The sequence below is a fragment of the Agelaius tricolor genome, unplaced genomic scaffold (assembly GCF_023055355.1).
Source record: "Agelaius tricolor isolate 1412-34295 unplaced genomic scaffold, bAgeTri1.0.p SCAF_4, whole genome shotgun sequence".
Lineage (NCBI taxonomy): Eukaryota > Metazoa > Chordata > Aves > Passeriformes > Icteridae > Agelaius > Agelaius tricolor.
In genome coordinates, this window is record NW_027269264.1 from 31,439,413 (window position 1) to 31,465,205 (window position 25,793).

Genomic DNA, 25,793 nt, shown 5'->3' on the forward strand with positions numbered 1-25,793 from the left:
AAAGGAATTTTCTTTCTCAGTGCATAGATAATAGCAATGAAAATTCAGCGCTATTCAGCCCTATAGTTCTTCTATTACTCAAGTTAATATTTTACTTAAGAACCACTACTTATGATATCATTACCATAATAATGGCAATTTTTTACTCATTCTGCATTTCATAACAATAACAAAGAATTCTTAACTTGGCTTATCTATGATGAGACTTCTTGAGATGGATAAACTTTGCCTGGCTGGTACAATAATTCATGTTTGGAAGTAACATCAGAGATGAGTAGTGTCTGTGGTAGCTGATAGCTCTGAACTATTTGTTAGGTATAGCTCTGCTTCCTAAAGGACAAAACTGTGTGCCTGTGCTTGTGTGCATTCCAGAGAGCAAGGTACACTGACAGAGAAACAGACACAGAGACTTACACAGCTACTGTGAACAACAAACCAGGTTGACAGAGCAATGCCTTTACTGGCACCCAAGTATCCATAACCACCCCTTCCATGAATATGAGCACAGTCCAGTCCTTCTCTGCTTTTCCAGGTCATCTGGACTGGATGTTTTCTAGTGAAACATGAACACACCTTCACTTGCTATAGTCATAAGCACAGCATGTTCCTCAAATAACAGTATAGAAATTAATTGAAATTTATCCATGTACTATCTGTGACTGGATGTCAAGTTCCTTATCCAGTCCTTGGTGCAAAGCTTGGGTCTCTCTACGAACCATGTCTCCATGAAAGAGTCCACTTTTTCCCTAGTGCACTGTGCAAAAACACAGACTTATCCCACCAGGAGGCAGCCTAAGACACTTTAGACTTCCAAGTGCTGTTTATAGGATCTCATTGCTCTGTGAGCTGTATTCTCTTCTTCTACTGCACCCTTTCCCTCTTCTCTGACCAAGCAGAGTTTCAATCCTTTGGACTGATTATTTTCTGTTGAGCCTGATGTCTGTCCTCAGCCTGATTTAGCATGTACCAGGTGTGGAAATCCTTGCCTGGCATGGGAGACTGAATGGAACTGAAAACATGGTTAACAGTGAAACCAGACAACTTTATTTCCACAACTAAGTCAGATTCAGGATTTGTATGCACACAGAGGAGAAGCATGAGCAGGATAGGACAGCCTTAGACACTGAGGTTCCCTTTGGATCAGCAGACATTGCTCCAAAAGAAAATGGTCATGGTCCACTGCAGCCTGCACTGGATCCTGTTCATACTGCTTCTTTAGCCAGTTTTCTCCTTAAGACCTGAAGGAGCTCCTGTGCCTGAGTAAAAAATTCCACCAACCTCTGGAGGGAAAATGGACAGGAGCTAAACCTGTCCAATGGTGTTGGTGTTGGTCTTGGCTTCTGAGGGGGGGTTAGGGCAGTCATAGAATGTCTTGATGCCCTTCTCTCTGTCTGCGGGTCTATCTGGACCAGGATCCAGTCATAGAAGTGCTGAACGGAGGTGTAGACGCCAGGCTGGTTTGCTCCCGCACAGCCTTTCACCCAGCTGGCCACACCAATGAGCCAGAAGAAGGCAGCATTGTTATCTTTGCACACCAGAGGACCACCGCTGTCACCCTGCAGTGGAGCAAGAGAGGAATAAGGTAATATTGGGTAGCTGCTGCCAGCACTAGAGCTGTCTCCTTCTCTCTCACAGCTCTTGACAGAGCTGTATTCCTGGTAGAGAAAGTCTCAGCCCAGGTGCTGGAGCCTCCAGAACCTTGGCTGGGAGTAGGTGAGGGGCATGTATGGTAGGGTTGTCTCTTGTCTCTGCACAGTAATCCCGGATGTGCAGAGCACGGATGTTCCAGGGTTAGCATCTAGACCTCTGGACAGCCAAGAGCACTAGATATGCTTTCTGGATGTAATGTCCCTGGGACAATGGGGCCACTGGGCAAGGACCTGCACATGGGGAAGGGGAGGGAAGCCCTAACAGTGGTGGGCACTGGGGCTGTGAGTGACTGGCCGCAAAACAGGCCCTGGGCTGTGTTGGGGTGGTGCTGCTCAGGCTGCCTGTGCTGCTGGGGGCTGAGTGGCTTGTCTCACGCTCCTACCTGGCAGGGGTCGATGCCACCCACTGAGTAACCAGCACACAGATTTTGAGTGTGGATGGCCCCTGTGTACCAGAGGCTGCTGTTACAGAGCTGGACATCAATGAGGTGGACCTTGGCCTCCTGCAGCACATCACTTGGTCTTTGAGCTGTGAGCACAGAAAGAAATGAGCATACAGCAGTTCTTTGGTCATTCCCCTCTCTTGTTGGTGGATGAATCCCTGGTCCCTAGGGCTTCCCTGGGGTTCCCTAGGCAAATACCATGTTGCTCTGCTTTCCCCCTTCTCTCTGGCTTTGGGGAGTGGTCCAGGACTACTGCTCCAGAGGCAGACATCCTACAGCCTGACTCTGGCTTTGGCCTCTGCTGTTGGGAAGCCCAACCCACCTCCCTTACCTACCAAGTTTGCCCTGAGGGCATGTGTCCCTTCTGTGAACCCACCTCTTGTAGTAGTAGTACCCCAGCCAGCAATGTAACAGGCTTCCAGCTCCGACACTTTCAGTGTGGTGTCAGGCACACAACCCAGCTGTACGTAGTGGTTGCACACGACAGGCTGGTCCAGTTTCAGCAAGGCAATGTTGTTCCTCTCCTCACCAGGAATATAGTGTTCATGAACCCGCAGCTGCTTAATCTGGCGCACTTGCACCTCAGGGCCCAGCTGAGTCAACCGGGTAGCCCCAGCCACCACATGCCATGTGCTGGTGTTCCTAAGAAGGACATGGAGAAGGAGGTGAGAGGGAGCAGAGCCATGTGCTGCACAGCACAGGAGTTCCCCGTCCTCTGCTTTGCAAGTCAGAGAAGAAAGCAGCGTGTATGACTGCCCTAGCATGACTTAGGCTCCGAGGACGTTGACCTAGAGGCTTCTAGGAAGCAGTGGCAAGATCACAGAGTGTTCTCTTGAGTAGTCTCTCAGCTGGGGTCTGCAGTGCACAGACATTGGGCATACTGCAGGGAGACAGGATGGGAATAGCCCATGGTGCTGCCAACAGGGTACCTGCTGGTGTAGTGGAGATAGACCCATTCCCTGCTGCTCCCTACCTGGCATTGATGAAGCAGTGGGCAGCTGTGAGGACCCACTCTGTGCTGATGAGGGACCCTCCACAGATGTGCCCTGTGCCTGGTTCCCAGGGATCCTGGATGCTGACAATCCCGCCCCAGGCTCCTGGTTGGACATCTGTGCCACCAATGATCTGCACTTCACCATAGTCTGGAGCCATGGGGTCATAGTCATAATCCATGGGGCCATAGGAAGCAGCCATGGGCCAGAGACCACAGGTCCCTCTGTAAACAGAAAGTCATTGCTTGATGGCTTGCTGCTGCTCAGGTTGAAGGTCAGCCAGCTTCCCTCCCCACATGGCATTGTTTGCATGGACAGCAGAGCCAGGGAACCCCATGGGGCATGTGTCTGTCCACTCCTGTTTCTTCTTGAGCCTCCATAGAAAAGTTGTGCTGCGGCTTGGGCACTGTAAAGGAATTGAAGCTCCTGCATGGAGCTCACAAAACTGTAATGTGGCCAGAGGGGACAGGGAACACCCCTCAAATGTTGTCTAAACTACCTCCAAGAGCCTGAGGCCACTTACCCACAGGTGTGCCATGTGCTGAGCACAGACCTACACATGGCCAGTAGGACAAGGAGGCACAGCAAATGCATCACTGCCTTGGCATGTGCTGCAAGGAGTGAGGGCTCATTTAGTGCAGCCACCAACTAATGCAGTGCCTTTGGCCCCAGGGCTGATGTCACAGAGCAGCTGGTTCAGTGTTTTGGTCACAGTGGCCTTAGGGCGTGGACAGTGGAGGGGCAATGTAGCATCATAGAATCATAGACTTCTTTGGGTTGGAAGGGACTATAAAGATTATCTAGTTTCAACTCCCCTGCCTGAATATCTTACTCTAGAGCAGGATGCTATCCCACCTGGCCTGGAACACTTCCAGGGATAGAACAGCTTCTTTAGACAGCCTCACCACCACCCATGAAAGTTCCAAGCAGGAAGGGAGGCAGAAGTTGGGACTGGACATTCCTGACAGGCCCCAGTGAATTCTCTGCTGGTAGGATGAGGGTGTGCAGGCCTTGCGGCAGGTAGCAACATTTGGCTTCCAGCACTGCCTGTTAAAAGCTCACAGAAATATACCCCATGGGATATGCCTCTTTGGAAAGTTCACTGACACCTTGCTCTCTGCATCAGTTTGCCAACAGGTCCTTCCAAAAAACATTCAGTAGAGCAGTATGCATGGGTTTGGGTGCTGAAGATCCAATCCAGTTACAGCTGTGATGGGTAAGCAACAAAGTGTAAGCCCAAGTGCAAGCCCAATAAACCAAGTGCTCCCAAGCAGTGTCAGCCTTCCTGCATAAAGCACAGTGAAACACAGATGCAGCACAGTCCATGCTGGCCATGCCAGCTACAGTCACACCATCTGGCAGACTCCGTGTCCTTGCTGTTTATGGCTTCTATTGCTGTTCTGGGCCCACACTGACAAGGATGGTTTTGGCATCTGGGCTGTGTAGCCAAGGACATTCAATTTGAGGTAGACAGGGAATGATGGTCCTGTGGGGCTCTCAGCCCCACATGCTAATCTCCATGGCTTTGGTAAATCCCATACCAGTCTCATCACATCAGTTTGGCTGCTACAGCCTTGTTCACCTGCTGGAGTGTAGGGCAGTCATGGTAGAAAAGCAGGAGCCAGCCATATCTATTGAAGTTGCTGAGCAGAGTTAGTTCCCTGGAGGGGAGAAACAGTGTGTCTCTTCTGGTGTCTTCTCACAGAAGCCACCTGTGCTGTTCTACCTTGTCTCCCTTTACAAGACTTTGCCACTTAAATCCAATGCAAGGTTGCAGAGAAAAGCCATGAGAACACCACAGAGAGGTGGTCAAAAGGGCCTAATGATGAGAAACCCAGTCTGGTTAACTTCTCAGGGAGAAGGTGAAGGATCAGGAACACAAGCTTGGTACTAAAGAAGACTTCAGCCTGGCAAAAAATACTTCACAAGATCTAGCTGATATTAGGCATGCTCAAACAGAAGGCAAGATGAGGTTTGTTGTTTTGATTTTTTACCAGTAAGTGAAATTACTGTTAAGGCAGCTTGTGAAAGTAAGTCAGGGACAAATAAATTTGAACCCTGGTGAGCACCATCGTTTCTTGGGTTAATAATTTTTCTGCTGGTTTACTTTAAAGAAAAGGGTAACATTTTCCCAAGTGGTCTTGAGTTTTGGAAAGTACAACCCTACTCCAGGAGATCATTCCAAAGCAGATGGCTTAGACAAATGCAGCTTTATGATTTTGCTTCAAAGCTGTCCTGATGGCCCAGGTGTGAACTATTCCAGAAAATCTGCCCAGGCAGTTCCATACTCAGAATTAGGTCATTTTGATTCCAGTTTGAGATGCAAATTCTATTGAGGCATCACATAGATGCAAAGCACCCTAAGCCCACCCTTTGTATCCCTCTCTAAGCCTTCTACCATAATTGGGTTCTTTGTGCAAGCACCACATGGTTCTCATGTGGTGATCTGCTTGGAAAGGTTTTGGAGGAAAAATATTTAAACTGAATATATTTAAACATGAGGATTGTTTAAAAAAATCTCACTTTGGGATGAAATTTTTCTTCTGTTGCTCCTCTAAGTGTTGAAAGTTTGCTTTAATATTTCTGAAGAGCCGATATTTTGCTCCTGTAAATGGTACTCACACAATGTTTTGTATATCTATTTTGATAGGAGAGACAAGAAGACATGAAAGCAAATAGAAAAGTAGAGCAATACATAAAGTAAAAAGATGGGGGTGGGGGGAAGTGAACTGAAGTGAGTACTTCAGTTTACATGAAAATACCAAAGGGAAGTACAGAAATGATCAATTGGAGATCAAAATATGTTAAAATCACAGATTCTGAAAGGAAGAGTTGGGAAGTATACAGTAACATTTTAAAATTGACAAAAAAGGGAGTTTTGTGTTAAAAAATATTGTTTGTCTATTCATTAATCTCCAGTAAGTGTAAAAAAAATAAAAATTTAATATACATTATTTGCCTTGCTTGACTGAATTGAACTGGCAAGTATAAGAGTATGCCTTTTGTGAACCCGTCTTTCAATTTTAAAGTTATTTGCAGAAAGATCTGCATCTCAAATCAACAAGACATCTTCCTCTCTCTCATTCCTGCCCCAGACTCTGTAACTGTCAGTGCTGTGTGTGTGAGGGGTGAGTGATCCCCAGCACAGTTTGGTCCTGAGCAGGTGCAAACTGTGTTGGTTAGCCTGGAGAAAAGGAAGCCGGGGAGACCCTACTGCTCTACTCAACTCCCTGAAAGGAGGCTGTAGTGAAGTGGGGGCTGGTCTCCCAGGTAACAAGCAGTAGGACCAAAGGAGCCAGCCCTCAGGTTGCTCCAGGTAAGGTCTAGGTTAGGAAAATTTCTTTACCAGAAGGCTTGTCAAGTTTTGGAACAGGCTACCCAGGGAAGGGATTGAGTAGCCATCCCTGTGTGTATTTAAAAACCACAAAAACATGATGCTTAGGGAACATGGCTTAGTGGTGGTCTGTGCTAGTACAGCATAGCAAACATATGGAAAGGGGTAAAAGTAACTTTCAGTTACTGGTGTCACTTGACATCCTCTGTGGTGTCCATTTGAGTTTTTTCCTTAAGGATGTCTTCTAAGATATCTTTAAGACACACAGCCAGCTGGACGTTTTCCCTTTATACAATTAGCTTAGAACTAGTAATGCAGAATTTATTAAGGAATATTGCCAGAAGGGTCTAGATTAATTTATCCACGTTGAAAAAAAGTTGTTTCAGTTTAGGATTTGTATGATGATGTAACAATGAGGACAAACATTCAAAGTTACCCTTTTTAAGTGCTTCTTGAAAAGTTAGAAGGCTTGACCATGGTTTTGTATCTAGACCACACTTCTGGGACAAGGAGATGAGCTTCCTTTCTGTTTCCCCTTATGTTACCTGGAAGTAAAGACACCTATGAAACTTTTCAATTAATTGATAAGAGGGTAATGTGCAGGAAGAAGATTACTTCAAGCATGTATATTTCCATTTCAGATTTGATACTGGAAGTACTTGGAATATAGATCAAATCCACATTTGCATATTGATAGTACCAAAATTTTGGTTTCCCTCATTCTTTTGGTATAGGTTGACCTGTCTTTTCTTATTTGATATCAGTAAAAATAACAGACCTGTAAAAGAGGTGCCCTCATCCCTGTTTTGATTTATATAAGGTCCACTCCCAATTCTGAAAAGCTCAAGATTACAAAAGTAGTTTAAGAGTGCCTCAGCCCTTCTTCCTATTTTCTGCTTGGTGTGTCTGTTCTTGCAGAGACATAGTGTGAAATGTCTCCATATGCCCATTCTAGGCGATAATGATACCCCAGTGCTGTATAGTGTGTCTGTGAAAAGGTAAAGTAAGATTAGGAAATCTGAAATTTGGCCTTTTGGAAGACAGAAGAAAGGAAAATAATTGCTAAGCCACACTTCACCTGCCATTTACAGGTGCCATTTACAGTTAGGGTACCTGCATTTGGTTGGAACACAGAAAAAACCAAATTTTCCCTGAACACTTTATGCATTTCTAGATGCCAGAAATATTTTTATAGGATCAACCTGTGCAGCTTGTGCAGTGCAGCTGTGGATGAGTGTTTTCGACAACCTATCGTGGTAAGTTTGTATGTCTGGGATCTAATTTCTTGTTTTTCCCTCTCTTTCCCCAAATCCTACAGCTACAGTACCCTCCTTGTTTAACAGAACACAGTGGCTGTTGAATAAAGAGCCAGGAATTAACTCCACAAGTGTGAACAGAGCTGCTGGAAAAAGCTAACTACTGCATGTAATATTTCTGGTTTTGCTGTTAATAACAGATGCCTAGAAATACGAACACATTGGGAATCAGAGAATCACAATTTGTTTAGATTGGAAAATACCTTTAAGACCATCATGTCCAATCATGAACCAGGCACAGCCAAGTCCACCACTAAACCACGTCCCTAAGCATCCCATCCATATGAATTTTAAATCCCTCCAGGAATGGTAACTCAGCCACTCTCCTGGACAGCCTGTTCCAATGCTTAGCCACTTTTTCTGTGAACAAATTTTTCTTAATATCCAATCTAAACCTCCCCATGAGAACTTGAGGTTATTTTCTCTTATCCAGTCACTTATTACGTGGGAGAAGAGACTGACCCCCACCTGGCTACAGCCTCCTTTCAGAACAACTCCTTTCAGGCAGTTGTAGAAAATGATAAGGCCCCCCCAAGCCTCCTCTCCTTTTCTTGAGGCTAAAAACCCCCAGCTCCATCAGCAGCTCCGCATGAGACTTGTATTCAGAACCCTTTACAGGTCCATTGCTCTTCTCAGGACACACTCCAGCACCTCAGTGACTTGCTTGTACTGAGGAGCCCAAAACTGAGCAGAGGATTTGAGGTGTGGCCTCACCAGTGCTGAGTACAGGGGGACAATCCCTGCCCTGCTCCTGCTGGCCACACCATTGCTGGCACAGGCCAGGATGCCATTGGCCTTCTTGGCCACCTGGGCACTGCTGGCTCCTGTTCAGCTGCTGTCACCAGCACCCCCAGGGCCTTTTCCTGTGGCAGCTTTGCAGCCACTCTGCCCCAGCCTGTGGCACTGCCTGGGCTTGCTGTGACCCAAGGGCAGGACCCAGCACTGGGCCTTGTTGAACCTCACACCACTGGGCTCAGCCAGCTTGGTGTTGTCTCTGAGCTGGGTGAGGGTGCCACAGTGAACAACTGTCATCCTAACATGCAGCTAGCTTCCCTCATTGTTTCTAGTCTTTAAACAAGTGACTTGACCTTGATTTTTCTCTTGCCATCCATAAATGAAAGGAAAAGAGAAAGGAGCCAAATGAGCAGGTTTCTGTATAATGAAACAACCCTTTTTAATATGTAAAGATCCTGTTTTCTTTTTTTGTCATTTGGATTTAGCACCCACCAGTATTCATCTCTCTTATCAGTAAAATCTAGGGGGGGGACCTAGTTAGGAAGAATGTGGGGAAAAAAATCTTTCTTACCACTCTGGAGAAAAAAACAGCCAATATTGGCTATCTTTAGGCTAAGTAGTTTAAGTAGCAATACCAGCTGCTGTTGCATGGAGACCCTAAAACCTGCCCAGAAATCTGGCAAGACCATCAGATTACTGATATGACCTTCTGCACTCTACTGCTTTTGATACTAGAAATGCATAAGAGAAAACTCTCATTTTTTAAAATAAATTTCAGCCTATCTTTGACTGTAGCACAGCCATTCTGGATCTCTGTCTCCCTGGCTTTCATTAGCGAATAGAGTAATCCCTAGGACTGCAGCACACACTTGCATCCTGAATGAAGTACATATTTGGCTTTGATTTCTTAGCTGAGATTCTTTTTCCATTTAAGACCAGGAATGAATTGCTCAATAAGAGCAGTTATAATATAATTAAATTGTTGCTTCTTTTAAAAATCACACATCTCCATGCTTCATCCTTTTTCTGTAGCTAGATATTAATTATTAATGGGTTAACTTGGGGCAATGTGATACAAGACTTTACATTAAGTTTGCTTTACTTAAAAGCAAGTTTGTGAGCAATGATAGACTAGGATTATGACACATGATTAAGGAATGAAAAATTAAGTTAAAAGATTCTATTTGCTGGCTGACCACTCCTAACTTTTTTCTAGGGACAACCTGTATTAAGTAATTTTGCTTTCTATACTTCATTTAGTTTTCAAGTATTTCCATACCTTCTTAGCTCAACTTACCCAAATGAGCATTGCAGAAGAGGACACTAAAATGTGTTCATCTTATAATAAACAGAGCAACCTCTAAGTCAAAGAAACCAACTGTTTATTTTCTCTGAGTGATTAATCTCTGGACAAAAGTTATTGTTTCTTGCCTGAATAGAACAGTCTTTGATAGATTTGTAAAATATGCATCAGATATGTCAGTGATTCTTGGAATTAACATGTTCCTATGTGAGTGCTGATTCTGTGGTATGTTTCTGCAAGAGGGGTGATGTTTATCAATAAGTTCTGAAATGCACTTCTGTTAATTTGTGTTGATAATTCCCTTTTATTAGTCTTTGAAATTAGAAGTGTCAAGAATTGATGATAGTACATACATTAAAAGAAAATTGACATATGTGCATTTTTATTTAGTTTAACAGCTGATAGTAACAATTTTAATATTAAAAATTGGAACCAGAAAATCTGCATCAGTTATAACAGTTAAGAAAATGGCAGACTGAAGAACTGACTTAAACTATCTACTGAGAAGGCCTCCGTTTTGGAGTAGGCAATTGTTAATCAGCAATTTTTTCATCTGTCTACAACTCTGGGAGTTCTTTATCTTAACATTTTGAAATCTCAGTCAATTTGTCTCCCCATAATATCCGAGTTATCCCTTTTTTGCACTTATAGACCTTTTCAGTATATTCCAGAAATATCTCTTGGAAGAGAAAACTAAGTATAGGACCACCTTGGTGAGTGTTATTTAAGGATGAAACTTCTATTGTAAAGAATTATGTTTCACATTAAAGACAAACTTTCATTTCCTGTGATTTCCTGATTTGTTGAAGTTGCCTGAGTGGTAAGAGGAGAGAGAAATTAGTATTCTATGTTGTATCATTGCAAAAGAAGATGAACTCTCAATTTTTCTAGGTAAGAAATTATTTTCACTAAAATCCACCACTGTATTTTACAGTAGTGGTCGGCTCTTGTAGGACAGGAAATAAAGTACACCGACTGTAGAAGAACAGGTTTCTGACCTTATTATTACAGTTACAGTTTATTGTATTTGTGCAGGCATTGTTATTTGTATTAGCAGTGGTTACTTATGTAAGTCAAAATTCTATTTAGGCTGTGTGACAAAGAGCAAAAGACAAAAGCTTTATATAACTTCGGTAATGATTTAGTGCTGTGACAAAATAGTTGACATTTACTTGAACTAATATGTACTTACATCCCTTGCTGTTTCCTTTTGTTATGCATGACTGGAGGAATCCGCAGTATGCCAAGATGCACTCTGCTAAGTGAGTATATTGGCGTTGGAAATGAAGGACATGGTCCTTTCTGTTTTAAATGCAAATGGAGGAAAAAAAAATCTACCTGCTGCAATCCCTTCCAGCTGAGCAGGGACCTTAATTAGGTGTTTACAGCAGCATATTTTATAAGAAAAGCTGTTAATTACAGATCAAAACAAGCAGGAGGAAGGAGCCCATCAATTCTTCCAAAAGAAGAAGAAGAGAGGGTTTATAAGTAAAACAGGCTGTGCTCTATTCTCATTCTTATGCTGTATTTAGCACAAAAATATGCAAATACAGCTGGTGGAACTAATTTTTTTTTCTGGAAGTACCAATGGAAAACATATTAATTGTTTCCTGTTTTGTATTTTTGACTCAGACATATATGAAAATTCACAGTAATACTACAAAACAAATACCCATGGAGTCTGATGAAAATTAATTAATTTTCATTGGCATATCAAAAGTGCAGCACTAAAAAATATCAGTTTCCTTAAATCTGACCAGTGACATTGACAGTGCCTAGCTTTCTTACGTTTTTGCTTTGGCTAATGGTGCTTTCAAGTCTAAAAGCTTTTTGTGAGGATAATTATGAGCAAGTTTACTGTCTTCTAAAATCTATGTTCTTATTCTCAGCACCCATTGCATGAGTGACTTTAAAGATGATACAAGTCTATTTATTTAAAGCAAAAGAAATTTTTACTAAGTTTTGAAGCAACAAAAGAAGTAGAAATCACTTTCAGAGTGCTATCACTTCTTTGTAAGAAAGCACCAAGTAAAATGTTCAAGTTGTGTGTTACATCTAGAAATACCCTAAGTTATATGAAGTGGTATTCTGGTTTGAAAATTGAAAGTAAAGGATAACTTTTTTTTCATAGTTGCTAGGCAATTAACCATATTGAGTTCAACAATGTTGACTACCTTTCCTATATACATTAGTTCTTAGAGTGCTTGGTTGTGAAATCCTGCCACAGCACTAACCATATTTAATAGACTTTCTTTGTGAGGCTTCATTAAGTTTCTTTTTTGAATTGATTCTTTTCCATTCATCCCCTGCCTTCCCATAACAATTACCAGAACTCTGAAAGAAAAAGCAAAGGCAAGGAATACTTCTCAAAAGAAAGAAAAAAAAAAGGCATATTCAATAGCAAGAGATAACTTACAGAGCATTTGTAAGGTTTTAAAAAATTACAGGTTTTAAACTAGAACACGTTAATTCCTGTACACAGTGGGACATTCTGCCAACACATACAGCCTGACAGATGCAAATATTTATGTCTGTACCACATGGATGGATAGTAGGGAAGGGGCAGTTCTGGACATTTTTTTCTGATTTAAAACAACTCCTTACTAATTTTACAGCATAAGGTAAAAAGAAAAGATTGGACTTCACCAGGCAGTGAAACCTTTCACTTCCCTGAAGGCAATGGTCTGAGATGTTATACTTAAGAGCAAAAGAAAGCCTCTGCCTTTGCTAAGTAAACAACAGTGGATTTGGCAGCGTTTCACACTTGCTTGCACAGCTGCAAATCAAGATGAAAAGATTTACAATCCAAATCTGAAATAATTTTTTTTTTTTAACAAATTCAGTAATACCACAGAGAACTGATTTCCTGGCTTTATTCCAGTGATATTTTTCTGACACACATTGGCTGAGTGTTGTGCTTACATTTTCAATTTCATAAAACTCTTTATTAAGTACTAAAAAGCTGCCAATAGTTTTTACTACAATAGTTTTTACTAGAGAGTAAAATAGAAAATATATTGGAATTTATTTAGTTTACTTTGTTCAGCTAGTGCTGTAAGCTGTAGAATTGTATACTTTTATTAGAAGCACTTTATTATTTCATCCATTTATACATATGGATATAATATATCATAATGCAGCATCTGAAAACAGAGGTTACTAATAGACCTACTGGTTGTATAAAATCAGTTGTATTAGTTGTATAAAATCAGTTTGCAGCTGTGCATCACTGTATGTGAGTCACATGAGAAGGGAATATTGTCCTTCCAGCTCTTTTCTTTAATCTGAAATTTAACTTGCACTAATATTTAAAGTTCAATTGTACCAGACTCAGTTTTATTCCTGAGAGATCATTTGATAGAGAAAGAACTATTTCTTTGCATTTGTTTTTACTGTTTTACAGTAAGCTCGCATAGGTTCACTGGTCTTACTTTTAAAAATATTCTTACCAATATTCTAGGTTATTGAACAAAACCCACATCATGTTCATGATGTGAATGTATCATATTAGAAGATCTTTGAGCAATATGCAGCATTCATGCTTTAAAAATTCAGCACCTCTTTCCAGGTAGTTCCCTGTGTGAGGATAATCCTGTGGCTCACCACAGAAGTCTGTTAAATACTGCAATTTTCTCTCAATGGACTCAGCAATTTGGTTCATTTTGAGACATGAACCTAGAGCCATCTTGCATACCCTTTATAAGTGTTCTGAGATTTCCCTATCCCTATAGAAGTCTGACAGAACATATCTGTAAATTCCCCCCAGCACAGCATGATAAAAATTACAGGATATGTTTGTCTTTCACCTTTTCTGTAGCTCTGTGAGAAGTTTTGATAGTACAACCTATATAAGTATCTATCTTTCATTTGTGTACCTAGCAAATGAAGAAATCTATAGAGCTGTAGAACAGATTTTAATGAGATCTCTCACTATGTAATGCCATCCACTAGCACATTAATATATGTAGGCCTCATTCTGAACAAATGAGCTAGAGTCAAATCAGAAATGCAGATATAATTTTAATACCAAAAACATAACTGCAGTGTTACCTCTAGCAGAACATGATCAACCTTTAGCCTTCCACATGCTGTTGAAAGGCTGGTTTGAATGAAAAGCCCCTGGAAAACAGACCCTCCTCCTCTGAGGAAGTTACATGTTGCTCAAAATAATTAGGAAACAGCTGTAGTTCCAGAGATTTTTCTCCAAGTCAAAGGTCATTTGCAGATTGTTAAAGATAGTTTATGACATTATGGAAAGTAGTCCCTAAAACTGTGGGAATTGTAAATGGCTGGAGCTTCCTGGGTGAGGCCATGAAACCACTGAAGGTAGCATCAGACAATAAATTGGCTTGTTATTTCTAGTAGCATTTAATACAGCAGGTGAGAGATTTCTAGTATGGCATAACATAAACACTGCTTTGTTACATAGTTATAAAAAAATACTGCTTTATGTGGTGTGCTGCTTTTGAATTATAACAGAAATTATCATTCTACCCTGCACAAGGAGTGGAATGAGACTTCTGATGCAATGTCACATAGTTGACTATTTATCCTTCCCAAATTTAGTCTGTACAGGGATTGGTGGTTTGAGGCCTCTGTGAGAAGGCAACAAATCCAGGAATGTCCGAATCCAAATACCAGGCAGCCATTGTTCAGTTCTCGAGAGTCTGGCAAGTTTCCCTTGCCAATAATGAAAGGAGTACATGAAATCTGAATTCAGCTGAGAGATTTGTTGTATCTCCTAGTGACCTGCATGTCTGTCTTGATCTCACATTTCAGTCTCAATCTGTACACTTATTTTCTATGGGGAAAAACCTTACACTGTGAATTTTGTGTGAAAATTTCACATCTTTTTAAGGAGGAAAGTAAATGAGAGGGAGGAAAACATCAGCCAGCAGACAGCACTGTCAGTTTGGATTCATCGTCATGTAGTAGGCTCATCTTCAATAAATTACAGCAGTAAGAAATGCTTTTTTGTGGCTTATCAGCTGCATAAGGTTGATTTTTTTACATTCACCCCAGACAGATACATTTAAATTTTTGTAAGCAGTCATATATACATAGCAATTCATGGTAAGTTGTATTTTCAGTAGCATTCATTTTGAATGTCTATCTATCTCAAGTGGCATTAGACTGTTCTGGAATAGTATTAATCAATGCGTTTAAGAGAACCAGCGATTCACTGCATGTTGCGTGTGCTAGACCCAAAGAATTCTTTGCAATAATTATGACAACTGTGTTATCAAAAAACAACTTTGATGCATCTGGGTCTAACTGCAGCGAAATAACTATGATGTTCATTTTCTTGGTGTTAATTTGCTTAACTAAGTTTCTACATGTTGTGCTTGCTCCTTTTTTTTAAGATTAAAAAAAAACCTAAAAAAAGAGGGAGGAGAAAAAAGACATTTAGAGGTTGGAAGAGTAAGTCTCCAGACTGCATGCATTTTATTCTTCCTTAAGCCTTGGCATGTGAGATACATGTTTCTACATTTCATAATTAGAAAACACACATATTTACAACTGTGCATTGATCAGATGGGAGCTAAAACTGGGGAAAGATGCACTGTCACAGTGTAGCTGGAGAGTCAGCAGGATAGAGGACAAGAGTTCAACAGGAGAGTCGTGCAGTAAAATTACTTTCTTGCTGTAAGCATCCAAGAGGTCACTGAATACCTGTTAACTGCTCAGGTTCAGCTCCCCAGGTTGAACCCACACTGATTTTAGTGATACTCTGATGGACATATTTACAGAAGAAAAAGAAACAAAAGTAAAGTCAAGAAAACAAAGAAAAGGGAGCGGGAAGTATAAAAATATCTTTCAGTGGCTGCCCCTGCCCAGATTAGCCATTTCTCAGGCATGTGATCTCACAACACTAAATGGAGACTTCAGCCCGATTTTTTTGCTGGGACTTCAGCATTTTTCATTTTTTTGCAGGAGGTTTTAGATGTTCCTCGTGTAACTGGTTAGTCTGTAATCAGATATCCAGTGGATCACGATTTCAAACTACTGCCCACAAAGCAATGCTCAATGGCTCAATGGAACTTAAGATAATAAGTCTTATGTTTAATGGCCTCTGAACAAAAGTTAGTGTTAAGCTTTTGCTTTGAATTGCTATTTTTGATTTTTTTTTTTCTACAGCAAGCTTTTGTGAGTATCTGTGCAGAAATCCCAATCTTTAGCATTTCTTCACTGATGCAAGGGGAAGCAGAGACTTACTTTCAGAGTTGTGGGTAGTTTTCTATGCTGAGGTGATCTCTGACTACGGAGATCCTCAAATGTACATTAATCAAACACTCGTAACAGCATTAATAAAGGAGGATATTGCCACAAAGCATGAAATACACCTGAGTTCAGGAAATAGCACAGAACTGAACCTGGTACTTCCTCTAAAATAAATAATTATCACACAAAATCCCAACAGAAAAAAAATGTCCTATGCCAATAATTACATCTTGAGAGGAGGAACACGTGGTGACCAGTGACAGAACCTGAGGCAATGGCCTGAAGTTGTGTCAGGGGAGGTTTAGGTTGGACAGTAGAAAAAGATTCTTCACAAAGAGGGTGGCTGGGCACTGGAATGGGGTCCTCAAGGAAGTGGTGACAGTACCAAGCTTGATGGAGGCATTTGGACAATGTTCTCAGAGATATGGTGTGATTCTGGAGGATATCTGTACAGCATCAGGAATGGGACTTCATGATACTTTTGGGTGCTGTCCAACTCAGCACATTCTACGACTCTGTGAACAAAATTCTCTCTCTCAGCCTTTCCTCCTCAGAGATTCTCCAGTCCCTCAGTCACCTCTCTTGCTCTCAGTTGGACCCAGGAGCTCCAGGAGCTCCATGTCTCTCGTGTCCTGAGGAGCCCCCAGCTGGACACAGCACTGCAGGTGTGGCCTCAGCAGGGCTGAGCAGATGGAAAGGATCACCTCCTTGGACCTGCTGGAAATACTGTTCCTAGCTGCCCCCAGGACACCACTGGCCACAAGGGCACACTGCTGGCTCAGAGGGCCTCGTTGCCCAGCAGTTCCCGCTCCGCAGGGCCGCAGCCCGACGCCTCTCCCGACGCCTGTCCCGCCCTGTCCCCTCCTCGTCCCCGCCCCGCACCCGGGAGGGGCCGCGCGCGTGGCGGCGCAGGAGTTCCCCGGCGCGCTGTACGGCACGGCAGCGCGGCACTGTCGTGCGGCAGCAGCGCACGCAGCCGGCAGGCGCGGCCAGGCCGCACGTGTGCGGTGAGAGCGGCGGGCTCGTGGACCGCGGGTGTGCCCGTGGACCGCGGGTGTGCCGGGGCCGGGCGGCCGGGACAGCGGGGACCGTGGGCGGGTCGGGGCAGGGCGGCCGGGACAGCGGGGACCGTGGGTGTGCCGGGGCCGGGCGGCTGGGACAGCGGGGACCGCGGATGTGCCGGGGCCGGGCGGCCGGGACAGCGGGGACCGCGGATGTGCCGGGCCGAGCCTGCCTGCCTGCCTGTGCGCGGCCTCTGGTACGCCACCATCCACTCTGAGGGTTTGACTTGGCCATGGATGTTAAGCAGCAGGCGCAGGCTGTCGTTCCCTCATGGGGAAGCCGCGGCGGTGCAGTAATGTTGTGTCTTGCTCCGTTTGCAGTGTTGCCGCGATGGAGAACAGGGGTAAAAAGAAGTTCGTGGGCAAGAGTGGGAAAGGACCTCGTGGAAAAGCGCCGCACGGGAAAAGGAGATTTAAAAAAGATAATGGTAAGAAGATCGTCAGTAGTAGCCCTGATTTAATGGTTACGGTTGTGTACTGGAATGCTTGGAGTTCTTTATCTTTTCTCTCTTGGTAAATTCATGTTTTGAAACGATTAGTTTGGCAGATGAGCAAAAAGAAGTGGATGTTGTCTGCCTGGACTTCAGTAAGACTTTGACAGTGTCTTCTTTCCTTTGAAATGCTCACAGAGGTGCTGATGAATTAAGGGCTGCAAGAGCAGTTGGTGAGGTGGATTGAAACCGGCTGAACAGCTGGGTCCAGAGACTGATGTGCTCTTTGGAGACCACTGATTAGTAGTGGACCCCAGGAGTGGGTACAAGGTCGAGTTTAGTTCAACAACTTCATGGAGGACCTGGATGACGGGGCAAAGTGCAGCAGATTTACAGGTGGCACAGAACTGCAACAAGTGTTAGATGCACCAGAGGGTCATGCTGCCCTCCAGGGGGATGTCAGCAGGTTGGATGAATGGGATGGCAGAAGCCAGTGGAGTTCCTCAAGGAGCAAAGGGCAAAGTCCTGCAGCTTGAAGGGAACAGCTCCATCATGCACTGGAAAATACTGGGGAAAGCCCAGGGGCTCCTGGTGGTCGGAGCTGGACATGAACCATCAGTATGCTCTGGTGGCTAGCTGCACCCTGGGCTGCATTAGCAGGAGTGCTGTCAGCAGATTGAGGGCTGTGTGCTTGCCCTCTCCTCAGCCCTGGTGAGGCTTCACCTGAAGTGCTGTGGCCCAGCTGTGGCTTTTCAGTGCAACAGAGATACAGACTTGCTGCAGAGAGCCCAGTGAAGGGCTGCAAAGATGGTGAAGGGACCGGGGCGTCTCTTCTGGTGGGAAAGGCTGAGACGTCTGGGTCAGTTCAGCCTGTCCCACGGAAAAGACAAGGCTGAGGGGGATCTGCTCAATGTGTACAGTGTCTGAAGGGAGGGTTCAAAGACAGAGCCAGACTTTTTCCAGTAGTGCCCAGTGACAGGACCAGAGAACAGTGGGCACAAACAAAACACAGGAGATTCCTTCTCGCTATCAGGAAAACCTCCACACTCCAGGAGTGACTGCACACGGGCACAGGTTGTCCTGGAGATGGTGGAGTTTACCACATTGGAGACAGTCAGAAGCCACCCAGACATGGTCCTGGTTTTGAGTGGCCTTGTGGTGGGAGCAGGAGGGTTGGAGCAGATGACTTTGAGAGGTGCCTCCCTGCCACAGCCATTCTTTAACTCTGTCTTGTGTTCAAAACTGTACAGACTGTATGAGCCACTAATTTGCTGAAATGCTTTAAACAGGTTGTATTGCAAGCCCTTCATCTCTGTTTGATTCACCTGAAATATTCTTAGTTAAAAATTTGAAGTTGATAACCTTTTGATTCTAGACTAGGTGTTCCTACATTAAGACAAAATTATCTGAGAGGTGAAGCTAGATGGGAACCTGCTGCGGGTTAGGATTGAGAAAATGCCTTCCTCTGCTGCCTCAGAACAGATGATGTTGAAACAGCTCTGATCATGAACTATGAAAGGAGTGGGGATTTGGAGATTGATGACTTTGATGTTGGGGATGGTGAAATTGTTACTATGGAATAATCCTTTTTATGCCTGAGCTGTTACACTGCTGCCCAGAAGATAAAGCCTGGGCAGAACTTCCCTAGAGAAAACACAGACAACCAGGGGCTGCAGTGAAAACATCAGCTTTGAGAAGCACATAATAATTTTTGTTAAATACAGAATTGTTATTAGAAAGAAGTTTAATTCTTGTCACAGTAATTTTTAATCGTTTTTTTATTTTGGAGCAACAGTAGCTATGTGATAGCATTTTAATTTCTTTTGTGTTGGTTAATAGATTCAGGTCCACCAAAGAAAGTTTTTAACAAAGGAGATGAGGAAGAAAAGCCGAAGTTCATTTCCAAGAAGTTTGTTAAAGGACAGTTAAGACCTGGCAAAACTACTGTCAAACAATTCAAGAATAAACAGCAACCAGAAAAGTTTGCAAAGAAGAGAAAACGCCAGGATGGTGAAGAGGGAGGTGAGCAGATTTTTAAGCCTGGATATCAAGGGAAACCAGGTTTTGGAAAACACGTTTTTCATCTAGATTTTCTCTTTCTGTCTGCCTTTCCAAATTGGCCGAATAACTCCAGGTTAACTTTCTGTTTAATCTTTGCTGTGGGAAAAATTACTTCACTTGACTAAGCTTGAGGCTTAGTCAAGTCATGAAAATCAACAGTTTGGAGTTTTCTTGGAAATCAAAAGTAAAGACACAGTGACAAATTTTAAAATTGTCATACTATCCTAAAGCTGTTTATTTTAATGGCAGCGTTAAGTGGTCAGCTAGAAACTGGCAATTGTTACACATGATTTGCAAAGACAGATAAATAAAGCTTTCCATGGTGTGTTTTGGACTGTTCTAAAAGTACTTGCTATAAGCTTTGGAACAGAAATTTGTGAAACAAAGTTGATTATCCCTTACATTATTTCCTTTCTGTGGTCCAGACTATCTGGTCACATCCTCTAAGGGAAAAAAAAGCATAATGGGTGTTAACACTGCTTTTATGTTTTACAGCTTTTTTTTTTTTTTTTTCTGATGTTTATACAGAAAGCCTAAATAGTTGTCTGGTATAATCATGTTAAATGGATTTCTTTTTCAAACTAATTCCTTCTGCTTGAGATCTTCATCCTTTCCCATCCTCTCCTAAAAAGTAAAGCTCTACTGGGGCAGTTAATCAGTGCTGTAAAATGAGAAGTGGGAACTTAAATGAGGGGTTCTGAAGTTCTGCAGAAATATGTCATTTGCTTGAAGGACAGTTGATTGTCTCGAGTATTTTATTACTGCTGTTCTTGCATGTTTGCAGAGTGGCTTCACATGGAATATGTATGCACTAGATGTCTGAAAATCTAATAGCAGTAGAATGTGTTTATTAGCCTGCTTTAAAAAAAGTAAACTCACAGCAAACCTTTAAATGTTGTTCTTAAGACTAAATGAAAGCCTCTGTGTATTGCACTGCTCTCACAGCATTATAAGTTTTTCTTGTCACTGTTGCTTTAGGAAAGTGATATAAAAATCAATAATATGCTTTGTAAAAAGGAAAACATGAGTTTCTGATTGGTTAAAATAGTTAAGTACATGCTGCTAAATACCAATAAACAGTGCTTTAAGCTATACAAATTTTAGGTGGTGTCTTTAATGCATAAACTGTGGCCCTTTTATAACATTATTTTGCCCCAGTTTGTTGTGTGGCAGTATACAAGGGTTGTATAATAAAATACCATGCTTAAGGAATTTGACTGAGTAAAAAGATTAGGCATGTAAAAAGGGTTTAACTTCTTTTATAGAGTTTTCAGATATGTATCTTTGAGTTAGGGTTCTCCTTTTGGGAGAGGGGTAAGGTGTGCATGAATTACAAGTAAACTAAAATGGAGAATTATTGGGGTAGCCATAGCTGCTAAGTACATCTTCAGTCAACTTTCAAGCTATTAAGGGATTTGTGATGCATCCTGTGACAGTTTTGAGGAAAATTAATTGTTTGCCTTGTTCTCCCAGTCGTTTAGATTACTACTAGCTTAGCATACTCCTTCAAGATTTATGGCTAGCTGGGTACCTGCAGGCAAAGGCCCTGAATTGTTAGTAATTCAAGTCATAGAACTGCCACAGTTTAGACTGGTAATGAATTCTATTGCTGCTCTTTTATTTATTGACTGTAGAAAATATTTTTTTTTCCCCTAAGGGTCAGATTCTAAGAAGCCAAATTGGAATGACTTCAAAAAGAAAAGGAAAGAGTTAAAGCAAACCAGACAAATTAATGATAAAAGTAATTATGACATAATTGTAAAATCTAAACAAATATGGGAAAGCATGAGAAGGTAATGACTTTTTTTCTTCCACTCTGTTGACTTCTAGTCATAAATTGCCAGAATACCATCTTTCTTATCTTGTAATTCTATAAAACTATATTTCCAAACTGAATCTCTTTGAGTGAACAGTGACATTGCATGCAATTTTGTAGGTAGATCAATCAGACTATGGTAACCTGTGGTCCTAGGAATGTCTGGATTGAACTTGTATTTTAGGCTAAAATTCATAAATTTGTGAGTAATTGCTTAAGAAATTGTATTTTTTGGTTTTTTCAGTCCTGAAATACAGAGCATGCACTGATTTACCCTGATTCTGCAGTGGGATTACTGCATGAGTTTTATGTGAAGGTTCATTATTTCTGTCTGAGGATGTAATTGTAGAACTGATGCCCCCAGCAAGAAAAGTTAATTTTGCTTCTTCTGAGTGTTTGTGCTTTGCATGCTTACAGATTTTTGGACCTGTAAGCAACTCTGACTGCAAATTTGAGTTTATGTTTCAAAAAATATTTTTGAAATATTTAGTCAAAAAAAGAATAAAGTTAAAGTGTGGAATTCTGGTTTGATTTCCACGAACTGAAACAGCTTAATCACATCTCTGTACAGGGTTAAGGAATGACAGTATAAATTTGGATTGGCAGAAGCCAACCTGGTTTTATTTGTACTGTCTTGCTTCTTAATTTATAGATACAAGTGAATCATACTACAAAAAAGCTGCTTCCTCAATTAGAATTGTTTTACTAGATTTTTTTTGCTTGTAGGAAGAAATGCAATAAGGAGAAACGAGAAAAGCTGATGAATGAACTACAGAAGCTTCTTCATGGGAAAATTAAAAATGTAAGAAAATACTAATGGCATAGTGCACAAATTCATAAATTTTTCTTTAATGAATGATGAAACTGTGAGTAAAAAGAATAAAAACAGTGCTGAAAGACTGTGTTCGGCACCTGTATTTCAGGACAGTAGACTTGGGATGCTTTGTCTGTCAGCTGGCTGTTGTAAAAGTAGCCAAGTAGCTTTAGTCCTGTGAAATTTGATGTGAGCTGGGGGTCAGGAGCTCAGAGGTTTGATTAGTCACAACTGTTGCTTTGCAATTTTCTAGGGAAGTTAGTGTCCTCATGCTTAATCATACTAAACAGTCTTTCTGCTTTATTCTTGAAATGTATAAATTTGCAGTTAGGAGCGTGTTGAGCTTTTCATATTCCGTGCTGAAGTGGAACTGTTTCATCATACTTACTCTGAAATTATGAAGAAGAGGAACAAAATGGAGATACCATTTAATGGTTTTATTTCAGTATGGAAAACCTTAATGCTTGTCCTTAATTGTTGGCAGCTGTTGTCTGTATTTTCTTTGATAGAGTACTTGTGAAGGGGTAAAAACCCTTAAGTCTTGGTTTGTTATAAGCAGGTAACTGCTTTTGTAATTTTATAATTGGCATTACGTGTGGGATGAAACTATACCAGAGAGCACATACATTAAAATAATTATGGTGCATACTGCCTTTTGAATGGCCTAGAGTAACAAAATATCTGTCCTTTAGCTGGCATTTGCACATGATTCAACCCGGGTGATCCAGTGTTTTATTCAGTATGGTAATGAGAAGCAAAGGCAAGAGACATTTGAAGAATTGAAAGGTACTTTCATTTTACTTATATGCTTTTTTATTGTGGTTAGGAAGGATTTTAACAAACCATGTTGTTTTCTGTTGAATATTCTTACCTTTTTTTCTGAACTGATGCATCATTTCTAGTGAACTCTTCATACTTATTTAAATAATGCCTTATCATTTCATGGAGTTAATGTAGTGAAAAATAAGCCAGCTGAATGTTTCTCCCTTCTTCTAGATAGCCTAATAGAGTTGAGCAAGTCAAAATATTCCAGAAATATTGTGAAGAAGTTTCTTATGTATGGGTGAGTATCAAGTGAATTTGCTCATCAATGTTGTTTCATTTCCAGTGTGAATGCTCCTTCTTAATCTGTAGTGGATTGATCATGAATAAAAAATATGTCTCTGGCAACACCTTTGTAATATTATGGAGTAAAGGCAGGGGGATGCTAACAGTATTTTTCCTTTTGCAAGAAATAAAGCTAATGCTGTACATGTCAAGGAAAACATGACCAAAAAAAATGGTTAGATTTATTGTCAGAGTTATCTTTGGTGTATATAAAACACTGGTTTTAAAAAATTTTCTTTGCTAAGCATTTCAGTATGGCATTTGTTATTCCCTAGAATTTATTCACTGTTGACTTTCCCTCAAAATTTTCCCACATTCCTGGCTTTCTTTACATATTTTCCTGAGTGCCATAAGGCTGATTCAGATTCATACATTTCACGGTTTCTGTGATAAAACTTACTACCTAAATGTGTTTCTAAAAATAAAACTATCAATAGGTAGGCTTATCTCTAGAAGTTTTAACTCTTACTATTTATATTTCCCTGTAAAACAGGACAAAAGCACAAGTTGCAGAAATAATAAAAAGTTTTAAAGGCCATGTGAAAAAAATGCTCCGTCATGCTGAAGCATCTGCTGTGGTGGAATATGCATATAATGACAAAGCCATTCTGGAGCAGAGGAATATGCTGACAGAAGAACTATATGGGAACACTTTCCAGGTTTACAAGGTGGTATTTCAATACTTCGTGGTTTAAGACAGTTTAGCCCATAAGGTGTTGTGATAGTAATGCCTTACCTATCTTACCTACTATTTATTTTGATAATATTTCTTTCTGTCAGCTGTCCAAAGGCAGTCTAGGTTAGCATGTTTAAATGTAGTGATTCGTTGCACATTTCTAGTTTAGATGAAATTGTTGTGGGTTGTTTTAATTTGTACTATGTAAAATATGCTATGTTCATGTATGAGCTTGCTCTGCTCATCAGAGACAGTTTATTCTTATATAGTTTCAGTTCTCATAGTGCCTAGACTGATATCATCCTTGCTGAGGTAAGACTTAGGTGTAATTCTTCATTAATGCTGTAAATGATTCTTGTGTCAGAACTATCTTGTGTCTTGTGAAAACTGAGTGTGGGCAGAATGGGCCAGTATCCACATACAGTGTTCCATTTGGGCTTAATTTTTCTCTTTGTTTTCTTCTCCTGTGGAGACTGTAGGACTTGAGTTCAAACTCCACTGAAATCTAGGTCTATGGTAGATGTTCACCAGGCAGTTGGAACCTTCTTAAAAACTACAACCTCCATTCTTTTGAATTCTGTTTTTAATTTTTGCTGACTTGTAAAGTTGGTATCCAGTAGGGTTAGGAATTTTGCTACAAAGTGCAAAACTGTTTTACACAATTACTAACTCCACTCTAATGACTTTTTCACCTGTTCCCTTATACCCAAGATTTCTGTTAAAATCGTCTTAAGAAATTAACCAGCTCATTTCTCTACCCGTATTTTCTTAACAGGTTATTGTAAGTTTTTAGTTAGGCATTTTGCAGCAGTGAGTAGTAGAGAGGTATGTTTGTTGTGATTATGGGGGGCTGTAATTTGTACTGAGAGTTGAACAGCCCATGGAATGAAGGAACCTGTTAGCTTCCATCATTCTGGTATTTTTGGCATAAGTGCTTTATGTAGCCATACATTGTGGTGCAAAACCAAGATTTAGCACAATGTAGCTTTATAAAAAAATGCAGTGTAGTCTTTAAAAAGTAACAGAGATGGTTTAAAAAATATTTCCTCTAAATGTCTCTCCAGTCAGACTTTTCTTGTAAGAGCAGATTATTTTAAAGGAGTTACCAGGAAGTACTTTTGTGTGTAAGGTACATAGTATACATTCCCCCTCTCTGCTGTTCCTGAACTGGAATTTCCTGGGCCTTTGTTAGCTTCTCAGTTCATTAACTTGTTGTGTGGACCTCTGATGTGTGCCTAAAGCAGGATTTCTGCTTAGCTCAGGAGCACCTTAACACAATGCCAGTTTTATGTATTTTGCCTTCTATTTGGCTTGAAGAGCTGATGTAATTGGCAATCACAATACAGTTGTGATTGGCAAAAAGCAGCTCAGGCTATAGAAGTGGGTTTTGTTTGCTAATGAGGAATATTTAATTTGTAGAAACTGAAGTTTACAGCTTCTGACATACTCAGAAAAGGTAGCTTTTTATTTTTAAAATTGTAAAAATTGTTAGTTTTGCAGAAAATTTATTTTGTTTTTGATATTCCTGACATTTGATTGAAAAAGTTCTAAGCATTGTAATTTTCTATGAACTCTGATTCTTACTGGTATGATTAAACCTCTGATTGTGCATTCGTTTCAGACACCAGCTGTCCCAACACTGGATAAAGTGCTAGAAGCTCAACCTGAAAAGAGAGAGGCTATCTTGGATGAAATGAAGCAGATTCTTACACCAATGGCACAAAAGTAAGGACAAAAATCAGCTGAAGGTGTGACAATCTAGCACAAATCAGTTTGTTTCTGACATACAGATAGTATATTTGTAAGTTCAGATGACAGTGATACTGATACTCT

The 25,793-nt window shown here is 41.2% G+C and overlaps 1 protein-coding gene across 5 annotated transcripts in view; it reads left to right on the plus strand.

The window, feature by feature from the left end:
• Positions 1 to 25,793, plus strand: part of PUM3 (pumilio RNA binding family member 3) — a 65,088-nt gene that overhangs the window by 20,742 nt on the left and 18,553 nt on the right. Inside the window, exons 1-9 of one of the 5 annotated variants that reach the window (XM_071425119.1) lie at positions 16,867 to 17,001; positions 17,377 to 17,483; positions 19,326 to 19,508; positions 21,205 to 21,340; positions 22,090 to 22,165; positions 22,870 to 22,963; positions 23,174 to 23,240; positions 23,778 to 23,952; positions 25,582 to 25,685. In XM_071425119.1, the coding sequence (XP_071281220.1) occupies positions 17,387 to 17,483; positions 19,326 to 19,508; positions 21,205 to 21,340; positions 22,090 to 22,165; positions 22,870 to 22,963; positions 23,174 to 23,240; positions 23,778 to 23,952; positions 25,582 to 25,685 (932 nt within the window). In that variant the 5' untranslated portion in view covers positions 16,867 to 17,001; positions 17,377 to 17,386. The other 4 variants (XM_071425123.1, XM_071425121.1, XM_071425118.1 and 1 more) reach the window with 4 other exon arrangements.